The sequence below is a fragment of the Apodemus sylvaticus genome, chromosome 2 (genome assembly GCF_947179515.1).
Source record: "Apodemus sylvaticus chromosome 2, mApoSyl1.1, whole genome shotgun sequence".
NCBI classification, from domain to species: domain Eukaryota; kingdom Metazoa; phylum Chordata; class Mammalia; order Rodentia; family Muridae; genus Apodemus; species Apodemus sylvaticus.
In genome coordinates this window covers 179,325,581-179,338,950 of record NC_067473.1, presented here as the reverse complement: position 1 = coordinate 179,338,950, position 13,370 = coordinate 179,325,581, and the positions used below count along the sequence as shown (strand labels likewise).

Here is a 13,370-nt window from a genome sequence, read left to right as displayed (position 1 = left end):
CATCGCTGTAGGTATAATTTCTATCTGAATTCCAGGGCATAAGAGAAACCAATTAAGTAGTGCTTGAATACATCTGGCCTAACTAGCTCATTTCTACTATACATTTTGTGTGGAAAATTTTCCGATGCTTTTTCCCTACCCTTTTGTAGTAGATATAGGCGAGTACTGCTGCTCAACTGTCCCCTTGTGCCTTGCTTATATTTTCTTTGTATTTCTTTTCTATCATTTATACCTGCTTCCAAGGTTCCAGGACCCCTTTCTATCTCAAACAGGAGAAAGTGAAATAAAAGATCCTTCAGTTAATTAGGGCTTATAGATTGCAAGGACTGCATAAACAACACACACACACACACACACTCACATACACACAAAACACACATACACAGAGGCCCACAAGCACCCCCCCCCCAACACACACACACGTCATTAAAAGCAATCTCTAAACTCCAAAGCCCCGAGGAGGACGCTTTTATAAGGTTCCAGGCCATTGAGGTCACAGCTATTTAGTTCTGTGTTCTTTCCTTCACTCAGCAGATGCTGACTAAAGTGCCTTGACTGTTTAAAGTTAACTGAAGCATGGGAACTGAGTGCCAAAATCTTTCCATCATGAATTTGTAGTAGATCGGAAAGGCCAGGCACCCCACTTCCCAAATTGAATGAGGCGTAAGCATTACCGATGTAGAAAGCAGCATTGTCTTCACTGGCGAAGTCATCCAGATAGGCGATGCCCAGGGGCTGGATAGGCGTTTCCCCTAAACCTCGGAGAAGATTGCCCAGGAAGACATAGACCCACATGGAGGAACTGGCATCCCCTTCACACTCTTGAAAGAAAAGCAAACAAGAGGACTGGAGCTTTGTCACTATGGAAGTTAAATGTTTGATTCTACATTTCTACATTCTGTTTTAAGACTGAATTAGAAAGCAGAATCAGAATTTTTCACAGTGCTAATCTGATAAGACATTGAATGAGCCTGGAATTCGTTTTGATTTGTGACTTCCATCTCTTTCACAGATATATCCAGGGGCCTCAGAGATTCTTGCTTCTTGCTGTGCCTTTAACCTATTCTCTCTGGTCTTCTCATTTTGTACCTACATAGAGATATTTCTCTTTTTATACCACAGCAGTTTTCAGCATGCTATTCAAGGCAGAAAAAAAAAACAATAACATGATCAAACAAACGTTTATCCACCTCTACTTTAATAAAAATTGTGTGTTTTTCAAACCCAAGTATCTGCCATTGTTGCCCAAGTTCTACTTGAAATTCCAGTATTTGTGTGGGCAATAATTGCCTACAATTATATCTGGTAGCGATCAACTATTTTTAGAGTTCTGGGAATAAGTCATATAAAAATTATATATCTTATATTCTTTAGCAATCCTCATCTTACAACAACAAGGTTTGACAGTATTTTTAGAGTTGAATCTATTTGGAGCTGATTATTGAAGGGTACATTAGTAACTGTCATGCTCTAATCCCACTGTATGAGGTGGGGTAGTTACGCCAGTCATGTAAGTGAAAGACCACTTCCCAGAGTTTAGGCACTGTAATAAAGTTTAGGATACTGACAGCCTTTTGTAATCAAAGCAGAATCTAAATTCCCTCTCCCAGGCACATGCTGGGCTAAGTGGTTCTCAGGTATTTTTAACTGGAGTCTTCTTGGCAACACTGGGAGGTGGGAGTTATTTTTAGTGAGGTGTGGAGAGGATAAAGAGAAAATTAAATTTAACCCTGGGTGTGGGGAAAATCACATTTCTTTCTTTCTAATCCTTTAGATTGATGTTTCTATTTGTGAAATTCATTTTATTTTCATTTCAAGACCCATCAATCTTACTCAGAATCACTGGTAGATGTTGCTAGTCACCACCAAGCAATTAGTAGTCTTTTCCATAGTATTCGATCACCAGACTACCTTATTGGAATTATAGTATACTGCTTTACACCTGTGGAGCAGTTTATTGTTTGTGAGTTCATGCAGTACAGGCAAGAGAACAAGTACCCAGGCCTATCCCTGCAGGTGATCAGATTCCAGAGCACACTGGCACCTTTCTCCTGGTGGGTGCCTTGATACATTTCCCTAGGTGACTGTGGCTTGTCAGACATTCAGCTTACTAGATAGGCCAAGATAGCCTTGAATTCACAGCCTCCCTGCCTCAGCCTGCTGAGTGCTGGAATTATAGGCATTTGTTTAGATGTGTGTGTGGTGTTTTGCCTGTGAAAAGACAAGGCAATGCTCACGGGTTGGCTGACCAGTGAGCTCTGTAGCTGTGCTATAACTGTACAGTGCTACAAATGGGGGTATTCTTGCCCCATGGCCTCAAGACAAAAATCTTTCATTGAACAGAAAGCTCATTGTTACAAGTAGGCTTGTTGGCTAGTGAATTTTAGGGACCGTCTCACCTCTGCCTCCCAGTGTTGGGTCTACAGGCATGTTCAGACACAACTAGATTTTTAAGTAGGTTCTGGGGCTTTGAACTCAGGCCCTTTATGCTTGAAAACTAAGCACCCTGACCCACTGAGCCATCTCCCCAATGCACTGGTAGTAGTTTTGGCACCTTAATATTTCAAATGTTAATGCTTTTCACAAAAAAATGAATATGCATGCTAAAGCATATAGAAAAACTAAAATTATTCATTTACACAAGTCAATGTTTAAAAACCGTCTTACCATGATTTATTTTGTTCTGTGATTTCCCCAGGATTGAGCTTGGTGATGGACTGCTAGACTCTAGGTAGCACGGAGAGATGTTGGGAGTGATGTTGGTGGAGGGAGAATACCTCTCATATTTCTCATAGCTGTACCTGCATATAAAGAGCATCCTTTTACCCTGGCAGGATAAGAGCATGCCAAAACCAAAGGTTTACTTTGTTTGCCTGAAAATGAAGGGATCATGTTGGGTTGGTAGTTTCCTTCAAATCAGACTCACCAAACCAACCAGCACTGAATAGCAGTTTGCTTCACAGATGGCCGTAAGCTTTCATGTCACCATGAACCCACAGCAGAAAATAAAAACAACAATCATTTTAAGGCTTTTAAAAATAAAAGATAATGTTGTTCATCACTTAATACAAGAGTTATCTACCTACATTTGTTGAATCCCAAAGCTGTCTCTAAGTCAGAAATAAAAATCAACATTGTAACATCTAGAGGCATTAGGAGATCAGAATCACAGACTTAACAGAACACTCATAGGCCAGTTCCAGAGAATCTATAATATGCATCCCAGCTTCAGAGTCATTTTCTCAGAAGGAATTCTTATTATGGTTTTCCTCTCTAGGTAATGGATCTGGTGGTAAATTATTAAACACACAACACACACACACACACACACACACACACACGCACACGCACACCACACGCACACGCACACACGTGGTAATGGATCTGGTGGCAAATTATTAAACACACAACACACACACACACACACACAAACACACACGCACACGCGCACGCACACACGCGCGCGCACACGCACACACACACACACACACACACACACACACTGACTTTTCTGAGTTTCTGTTTTGCTTAGATACATGGCCTTGCCAAGTTGCCCTGAGCTAACCATGACCTCATGACTCAACTTAAGTCATCCTGCTATTTCAGTCACAGGGATAACTGGTACTACAGGGTTGGGTCATCGGGTCCAAATAATGGTAGAAAACTTTTTGTCTTTTCCTCTTTTCATTGCTGGAGGCTGAAGTCACCTCCCCTTGTGTGCAGGACAGTACTTTACATAGCCCCAGGCCCAAGTGCTATTAAATTTAGGGATTTAGTTCTGAACAGCATTCAAATTCTGCCTAGGACAATCTTGACTGACTGTATGAAATTCTGTATCCTCTGACTGCTGGCCTCCTTCCAAGCTTGTTTCACAAGGGATTTTGAAGCAATGATCCATTTAAAAGCTCCAAATTCTGGATCCAAGGAGATGACACCTTAGTCCATTATGTGTCTGCTGTGCAAGCATGAGGTCCTGAGTTCAAAGCCCAATACCCAGTTAAATGCTGGGAGCAGCAGTGAGCATAGGTAACCACCCCAGCACAGGGAAGACGGTTAGACATATCACTAGAGCCCACTGGTCAGCCAAATTGTGAGCATCAATCGCCTTGTCTTTTCATAGGCAGAACACGCACACACACGCACGCACACACACGCACATACACACATATTCCCAACACTCAGGAGACTAAAGCAGGAAGGCTGTGAATTCAAGGTTATCTTGGGCTATCTAGTAAGCTGAATATCTAACAAGCCAGAGCCACCTAGCATGATACCTGACTTCTGAAAACAAAACAAAATTATAATTTTTAAGAAAAGGAGGAGGAGACCTGCCATTGGTGGGGGAGTGAGGGGAAGATGGATGCTTTAGACTTACTTCTCCATGAAGAACTGGGGCACAGCAATGAGCATAGTCCCGAAGCCCATGACCAGGCATCCTGCTCCGATTATTTTTGGCCTGTGAAGTTTGGCACCAAAGTAGCTAACAAATGTTATGACCAGAAGATTCCCTTTGGGAGCAAGAAGAAGCATTCACGGTCAGGTTAGGGAGCCTAGGAATCAGTCCACAGCATCAGTAAACAAATGACACACACAGACTGAGCAAAGCTTCACTCACGATGTCCCCTCTCATGTCACCTGATTTGCTGGGAGCTAAAATAGCTGTTGATTCATGGACACACCTATACACCTACGCATATAATTAAAACTTAAAAATAAATCCAAATTATACAAAATTTCCTTTCGTTGATATTTTAAATTTTTCTTGGTGGCTGTGCAGCAAATCTTATTAGTTTCTTTGTTCACATATGCTTTGGATTAAACCTTCTATTAGTTTCCAAATTTTTTTAAATATTTATTTATTTAATGTATGTGGGTACACTGTCACTGTCTTCAGACACACCAGAAGATGGCATCAGATGCCCGTTACAGATGGTTGTGAGCCACCATGTGGTTGCTGGGATTTGAACTCAGGACCTCTGGATGATCAGTCAATGCTCTTAATCGCTGAGCCATCTCTCCAGCCCCCTCCAAATTATTTTTGAAACATAGATCCTATATTATCCCTACAGCTGATAATCCCCAAATAAAGTTATTACAAAAACAGGGGTATACTTCACTTTAAATGAAATAAAATATTAGACCAGCAATTATACAAATGATACTTTATAATTGTTCAAAGACTTCTTTACAAAGAGACTCAATATAGAAAGTTTGACCCCACAAACAACTAAACCTCAAGGACCAAATACCATGAATACAATATGTTTATAAGACAGCCATTTAAAAAAATTGAACAACATTGGTTTTAAAGTAGGAATTGAAGAGTCCTAAAACAACTCCAATGAAACATCATGAATTACTTTTGTGTGTATTTATTTGTACATGTTCTTGTGTATGTTTGCATGTGTGTATGTGTGTGTGTGTGTGTGTGTGTGTGTGTGTATTCACTGACTCTTATGTTGGAGGTCAAGGCTAACTTGAGTGTCATCTCTCAGATGCTATTCATCTTCTTTTGTAAGATAGGGTCTCATCAGCCTTGGGTTTTCTTGGCTACCTACTGTGGCTCGCCTTTCTCTTCTGCAATAATAAGTGAAGGTCCTATATCATACCTGATTGTTGTTGTTGTTGTTGTTGTTGTTGATGATGATGATGCTGTCATTGATATATATTTGTGAATCAAACTCAGGTTGTCATGTTTACATGACCCTGAATGAGCTATCTCATGTACTCTATGATTCAACACGTTTTAAGAGAATATTTCTCAGGCTTTGTTCTATAAAAGAATCCCTAGGAGAAGGTGCAAAGGGAGATAAAAAATTCTTGGCATGTCAAGTTGGTGCCCTGAAACCATGGTCCAGTCAAGGAATCTGCATTTGCAAGGTAAACTCAAATCCAATGGTGCAGACTATGACAACAATAAGCCATGAGAAACCTGTGTTAGGAGCACTTGTCATGTTTTAGCTATAATCATTTGGAAGTCTCATTTGCAGGAACTCCCCTCAAGATAAAGAAGCAGACACTTCCCTATAAGCTGACTATGGGGGCTGATGGTTGGCCTGGCTCTGATGCTGTCTTTGCTCTTTCCAATGTTACAGCAGGAGTGTATTTCCTTCCAGCTGTAAGCAATCATCTGATTTACTACTGTTTGGACATACTGCCAGTGTTAGTCAATTGGAAAATGAGTGGTGAATTTTACAGCCTGAAGGATAATAAGAATGTAGGAAAACATAGCTTTAAAATGAGGTCTATGTGCTCAACTCTTCAAAGAATTCAGCTCTTTAAATTTTTCATATTAAAGAAACTAAGCATGAGAGTATCTATTTGGCATTTGACTAGTCTAAGAACTAAAGCGATCATGCCCTTCTGTTTGTGAGGCTGGCTTACATTTTATAGCAATATATGTGTGTGTGTGTGTGTGTGTGTGTGTGTGTGTGTGTGTATACAGTCTATGTGCTTTCACCAAACCCTTACAATAAGGGACTGGTTTGCAGGGTGTTACTTGTTACATTAATGTATAATCTCATTTCACCACCATCCTATCTCCACAAGATTTCATATCTTGTTCTTGCTATAATGGTGACCTTTCTGAGTTTCTGGGAGAGATAAATGGGAGAGACACATGATTCAAAACCTGCAAACAATGGATTGGAGCATCTGAGAAGAGGGCTCGGGGCAAAGTGCTGGCTATTTTCAGATCCTCAACACCAACATATAAGTTGGCATGAAGCTGGTGCCTGTAACCTCAGCACTAGCCTTGAGGAGGAAGTGTGGAGATTGGCAGATTCCAAAGGCTTTCTGGCCAGCCGACCTGGCTGCAAAGGTGAGCACCAGGTTCAGTGAGAGACCTCCTACCTCAAAAGATAAAGTGGATGGCAGTAAAGGCAGATACTGAAAGTCTACCTCTGCTTTCCACAAATGCATGCCTATGCAGTGCTTCTGTGTGCATATATGCACATACACATGTACACACATGTATCACACATACACACATATTGAATTGAATATGAAAACTCTTCCATACTTCATATAACCAATTGAAAAAAAGATTACAGGTCCAAGGAGTTTAATGTTTTACCAAGCTTGAAATATTTTATGCACACACATCCAAAATTTTAAGTGTTAAAAAAGAAAGCAGATAACTAAAGGTATCTTATGCACCAGAAACAAAACCTGAACAAGTCCAGAGTAAGAAATGGCAATTAGAGGCCAAGTACAGTTGTGAATTTGGAGTTAAAGATCCCACTAGCAAAAGGAATAGTCAGTGCATCCCACCAAGTATGGCTTATTTCAGGACTATGAGAATTTGAGCTAAGAAGAAATCTATTAATTAACCCATCATATAACAGATGGAGAAAACATTTCTGCAGAATAGAAGAAATGTAGTGGAGCTGTCAGTGCAACCAGACACGGAAGTGTAAAAACTACAGAGCCTTGCATGGTGGAGCACACATTCAATCCCAGCACTCTACAGGTAGAGGCAGACGGATCTCTGTGAGTATGAGGTCAATGTGATGGTCTACACCGTGAATTCCATGCCAGCCAAGGCCACAGGGCCAGACACCACGTCTCAAAAATTTCAAACAAGAAGAGAAATGTGCTGATCAGATAAAAATTTAAAAGTATACTTACTAAAAACCATGCAAACAAATTAGTAACCAATTGATAATAATTTAGTTAATTAAAATAAAAATGATGCAATACGTGAATTGCTGAATAGTGAAATTTTAAAAGCACTCTATTATGTAAGAAACAAAAGAAGGATGCTCGTTATCACCACTTCAATCCAACATAGTCCTCAGGACAACTGAGTAAGCAAGGAAAGAACTGGCACATTTAGGAATTTAAAAATTGTTTGTTTGTGTGTGTGTGTGTGTGTGTGTGTGTGTCTTCTATTTCAATCATGTGATTTTATTGAATGTATATATTATTATACAAACTCTTGTTGTCTGTATATGTGAGGGTATGTTGTGTATGTGTGTGTTTCTGTGTTTGTTCATACATGTTTGGACATAAATGTGTGTGGAACTAAAATGTGCATGTGTGTGCATGTGTGTAGAGACCTAATGTTGGCATTGGATAACTTTTTGGACAGTTTATTTCTTATATATTAGGGTATTTAAGCAAAAATCTATACTCCGTCATTTTTAAGCACCTCTAGTACTATGTTTATACACAGAAACCAAGAATGAGAAAAATTAAACTTGTATGATACCTCATTTTTATTGGCATATCAACTTCCACATCATAGCTCAGCTTCACTCAGTTGGCAGAAGTTTCCTAGCAATATGCCTTTCTTCCCATGCAGCCTATCACCTGACCTCATCCTTCTATGGTCCTTCAAGGCCATCGATGGGGCAAGCATCACCTCTTGAGGTCCCTCCAAGGAGGTAACATAAGGGGCTGGTACAATCCCTATGATGGTTTGAATAAAAGTTGCCTCCATTGGCCCCTAGGGAGTGGCATTAGTAGGAGGTGTATCCTTGTTGGAGTAGCTGTGGCTTAGATGGAGGAAGTGTGTCGCTTAGTGGTGGGCTTTCCAGTTGGGAAGCTCAAGCCTGGCCAGTGTGTTACCGTCACTTCTTGCTGCCTGCGGATCCAGATTTAGAACGCTGAGCTACCTCTCCAGTATCACCTCTGCCTGTGTGCTCCCATGCTTCCTGCCCTGACAATAATGGACTAAACCTCCGAACTATAAGCTAACAAGTGTCTTACTTTATAACAGCTGCCATGGTCATGGTGTTTCTTCACAGCAATTAAGCCCTAACTAAGAAGAAGTGGGTATTTTAGAACCATGATGTATGTCAGGTTCTGGACTGCCAACATCGAGAGCTTCTGGCAACAAGGAATGAAGACATGCTTTGGGATGTCTCAGCAGGTCAAGATACTTGCCACCAAGTCTGATGACCTGAGTTTAATCCACAGGACCCACAATGTACAAGGAGAAAAGTGACTTCTTCAAGGTATCCTCTGATTTCCACATGTGCACCATGGAACTCTTGTGTGTGCACATGAAAACAAATGAACTAACTTTGTTAATTAATCATAAATAAATGACTAATGCAATCTAAAACAAAAACAAATAGAAACTTGGTCCCCTTCCCTGAAGAATTGACACTTGCACTTGAACACCTCCCAGGCACCTGGATGGCCACTAAGGTGTGATTGATACAGTTTGGGAACCTTTGTGAACTAATTTGCCAGGATGCTCCACAGACAGAAGCTGATGCCTTGCTTAGAACTCCAGTGGTTGGAACTTTCTGTTTAGAGCCAGATTATTTCGGACCATCTTAATCCCCGCTGTGGCTGTTCATGACCACCTCTGTATGACCTGACATCTTTCTGACTATTGGGTCAATCCCTTTGAATGAATGAATAGAACTCTAACTTTCAGCTGCTCAAAAGCCAATATCACCATCAGCTGGCCTCTGAGTTCAATAGTAGAGGCTTCTCCCACTTTGTCATAATTACCTACCTGATGTTTACACCAGGATGTTGGAAAGAATGCTGATTTATGACTTTCTTTGTTCTTACTCAATACAATCTTCATGAAACAGTTACTAGATTAGAACAGGGTTCATGAGGCAACCTAATCTATGTCCCAGAGCTATGGTCATACAATTTTTTTGTCTCCAGAATAAACCACCTCCTAATCCCTTTTGAAGTGAAGCTACGTGTTTCCAAAAGCCAGAAATTTTTATATGTTCATTGGTCTAACTTTCTCTGTGACATCCCAAGTCACAAATAAAATCAAAATAGCAAGTTACAAAAAGTTGAAGACCTAAATTCCACTCACTACAGGTAAATCTGACACTAAAGCAGTTAAGAGATTTCTCTGCTATTTTGTTTGTCCCAAATGACATCAATGACCACTAAGGGGTTATTTTATTTATTTTGAAAAAGCATTAAATGCCTCTCATTTTTATTAACTCAGGAAGCTAACTGGAATGGCATTCCGAACAATTTCAAATCAGTGATTAAAATTATTGCCTAAGCAATTGCCAAACCAGAGATACCAGAGGGTAGAAGCTTTTCAGTTTGTTTTACTTTGTGTCCCTGCTAATATAATCCCCCTTTCAGCAAATATGTAGAAAAATACATTAAGCATCAACTTTGGTTTTTTTTAAATTTTATTTTATGTATATGACTATACTGTCACTCTCTTCAGATAGACCTGAGGAGAACATCAGATCTCACTATAGATCTCAACTATGTGGCTATTGGGAATTGAACTCAGGACCTCTGGAAGAGCAGTCAGTGCTCTTAACCACCAAGCCATCTCTCCAGCCTCCAAGCATCTATTTATTTTGAATATTTGAACTCCATTTTTGCAAAGGCCCCCTGAGAGCTCCCAAATTCTCACTCCTCTAAGAGGTACTTCCCACATATTACAACCCAAAACACCAATCTTCACCTCACCTAAAGAAAGTCTCCCCTCTGATGAGTAACTTTGTCTAAACATCGAGTAATGAATACTGGGGGCAGGAAATTTGTTACTGCTTGCCTGCTCGCTGAGAGAATACATTTCCTTTATATATATATATATATATATATAGATAGATAGATAGATAGATAGATAGATATAGATATAGATAGATAGATATAGATATAGATAGATAGATAGATAGATAGATAGATAGATATAGATATAGATATAGATATAGATATAGATATAGATATAGATATAGATATAGATATAGATATAGATAGATATATCCTTGTAGCATAAGGTCTTGGCAGATGAATCCAAACAGGATTTTACAGGTTGCATCTCAGCAGACAATGATGGATGGCAATTAGGCTCAGGAGAAACACCTTGGGCTTAAAGGAAAAGTCAGGCTACTGTGATACCTACCGATTTCAAAACTACCATCAATTATTCCCACCAGAGAGGAAGGGATATCAAACCTCCTCTCTATCTGAGTAATGGTGCTCTTCAGATAGCCTTCTGCCAATGCTTTGGCAAAGTAAACAAAAGACAGGGCACCCAAAAACACCTGGAAAACACGAAAAGGTACAGATAACTGGACTAACTTTGCATAGCTCAGGAGTTTCTAAGGAAACAAAATTAACAGGAACAGCAAATGTGTTACAACTGATGACTTAACTCAAGCACTGTTGCAACTCAAATCAGCCCTAAGACTGAGAGTCCCCCCTCCCTCAAAACAACCCAAGTTACTTGGCAGTTGAAAAGCATGTGGACTTTCACTTAAAATGTTCACAGGATTTCCCTACTCCTCCACAAAAGACATAAAAGGAAGTCTAGCTTTGGAAATAGCAGTGAGAGGCAAGCAAAGAGCCATTGATGGGCAAGGAAACAAGCGAAGTGAAAATCACTACACCCATGTGCCATCTTCCCACAAGCCCTTGCCTAGTATGCATTTTGAAAACACGCTCAATACACTAGAGGGAATCGTTCTGCCCTGAAATGTTCAGTCTGCTTGGTTTGCAGTTGCTAAATTTATTATTAAAATTTCAGTGGGTCTTTGATATCTGGTTATATTTTGATAACCATATGTTTTAATTGTATATGCAAAGCAGAATTCATGTGAATTCAGGTTCACAGTTAATTAAAATACAATGTTATTATGTTCCATGAGTGTTATTTGGCATAAAGAAGGGAGGCTTGAACCACGCAGACACCTCTCTCTTTCTGTGTAACAAGCCAAGCCAAGTTTGCTTTCAGAAAAGGAAAATAGTATGGAAATAATTAGCACAGCGTACAGGGCAGGTTAGTGCCTTTATAAAATGTTTGGTTCTCTCTCTTGCCTGCTTATCTAGAAAGTGCTTTCAAGGGACCCCAGGAAAGCCATGTCACCTGCATGGTAGGCAAAAATGATTTCATCCTTTGGTGAGTGGTCTTAGTAATTTGCAATTGAGAGCTTATTGAATAAAAGAAAAGAAGGAAAGCAAATTCCTCCTGTTGCTTCATTTGTCGGGACGGAAAGTCAAGCTTGTAAACTACACACAAACGCTCTACCTTCAGTTTTCCACAGCATGACCGCGCTTCCTCTGTGGACGGATATCCCACTTTAAAGGATGGCCCTCCGGCAGGTTGCACTGAATTTTTGTGGAACAAATGGGCGTTTTCTTTGGATGAGGTGTCCATTATGGAAATGTTTCTTATCCCAGCCTGTCAAAGTTGATTTTAAAAAGAAACAGCAATTTATTTCTGATCCGTGTGATTTAAAGAGGTTTCCATTTCACAGTAGACTACAGTTCTATAGGTATAATTTAAAGTGTCACTATCTCCTCTTACCACCGTAAGTTGGCAACATTTTTCAATTAAAATCAGACAGGATATTTGATTAACGAATCCTGCCATTGAGACCCTACAGCTAGCATTCTTTCTCAATCTTTTCACTTTGGGCCTCATTACAGCAAAGAATAAATTTCCATGTTGCCTTTGGAATAAATAACGAGGCAGAATTTTGCTGACTTTGTGGTCTTGCCAGATTAAACTGGGCGCAAGCAGGAAGGGGAAGAGAAATCCAACCTCTTGAATATTGATTCATTAGAATTAAGGCTTCCAAGACATGAATAGCAGAGGCTGACACCATCGCAGATCCCCAAAGCACCTTAGCATTCCTCTGGCACCCAAGTAAAGCTTAAAAGGAAGCAAAAAGGAAGAGGTCCACTTTGTGCACCATTTGGCTAATGGGGAAGGAATGCGAACGATAAATGTCTGGTGCCTAGATTGAATTCAGATGAAAGTACAGGCTGTAGTTAGCCTTAGAGGAAGGACAACTCTTCCCTGGCTTAATTCCCACCCTCCCCTCTCTCTTCCTCCGGACCAAACTCCTAACAGTTTTGCACAATCTGACCCTATTTCTCCCTGTTCACATTAATATTTACACATCCTGTGCTACAAGTTGCTAGCTGGCTACATGAACCAGAGTTTGTCTAATAGTCTAATGCATTCCACAGGGCTCAAAAATTAAAACAGCATGGCTGTCCCCATTGGTTACAAGATTCCTTGTACACAAAAAAAGGGGTATCTTCGAATACTTATTACACTGACTAGAAATATAATATTTGGATTAAATTTTCAAGCATGTTGTAGAATGTAAAATTGTCCTGCTAACGTTTATGATGTCTTTATTCCTTATTTTATGGGAAATGAGAAAGGCTTAAAAGGGAGGGACAGGGGCTTTTTAAAAATACTATAAGAATATCTGTTTTTATATAAACATACTTAATTTTAAGTTTTTAAAAAGGAGCAAATAAAAGGGAGTGAAAGAACAGAAATATTAAACCAATTAAATTAAAGTAGTTAATATTACTATCAAAAGATGAAAAATATGGATAAAACATAAAGATTTGTCTGTCTTGTTGATTATCTCAAAGAACCTGCTCTTGTTTTTTTCCATTCT

The 13,370-nt window shown here is 39.7% G+C and overlaps 1 protein-coding gene across 1 annotated transcript in view; it reads right to left on the bottom strand.

Annotated features, from left to right (window-relative positions):
* Slco1c1 (solute carrier organic anion transporter family member 1C1) overlaps positions 1 to 12,106 on the bottom strand; it is a 35,657-nt gene extending 23,551 nt beyond the window's left edge. Inside the window, exons 1-5 of the mRNA XM_052172754.1 lie at positions 11,978 to 12,106; positions 10,853 to 10,994; positions 4,376 to 4,508; positions 2,668 to 2,801; positions 675 to 821 (exon numbers count right to left, since the gene is read on the bottom strand). Coding sequence (XP_052028714.1) covers positions 675 to 821; positions 2,668 to 2,801; positions 4,376 to 4,508; positions 10,853 to 10,994; positions 11,978 to 12,106 — 685 coding nt within the window. The remainder of the gene's footprint in view (positions 1 to 674; positions 822 to 2,667; positions 2,802 to 4,375; positions 4,509 to 10,852; positions 10,995 to 11,977) is intronic.
* Positions 12,107 to 13,370: the final 1,264 nt, after the last annotated feature.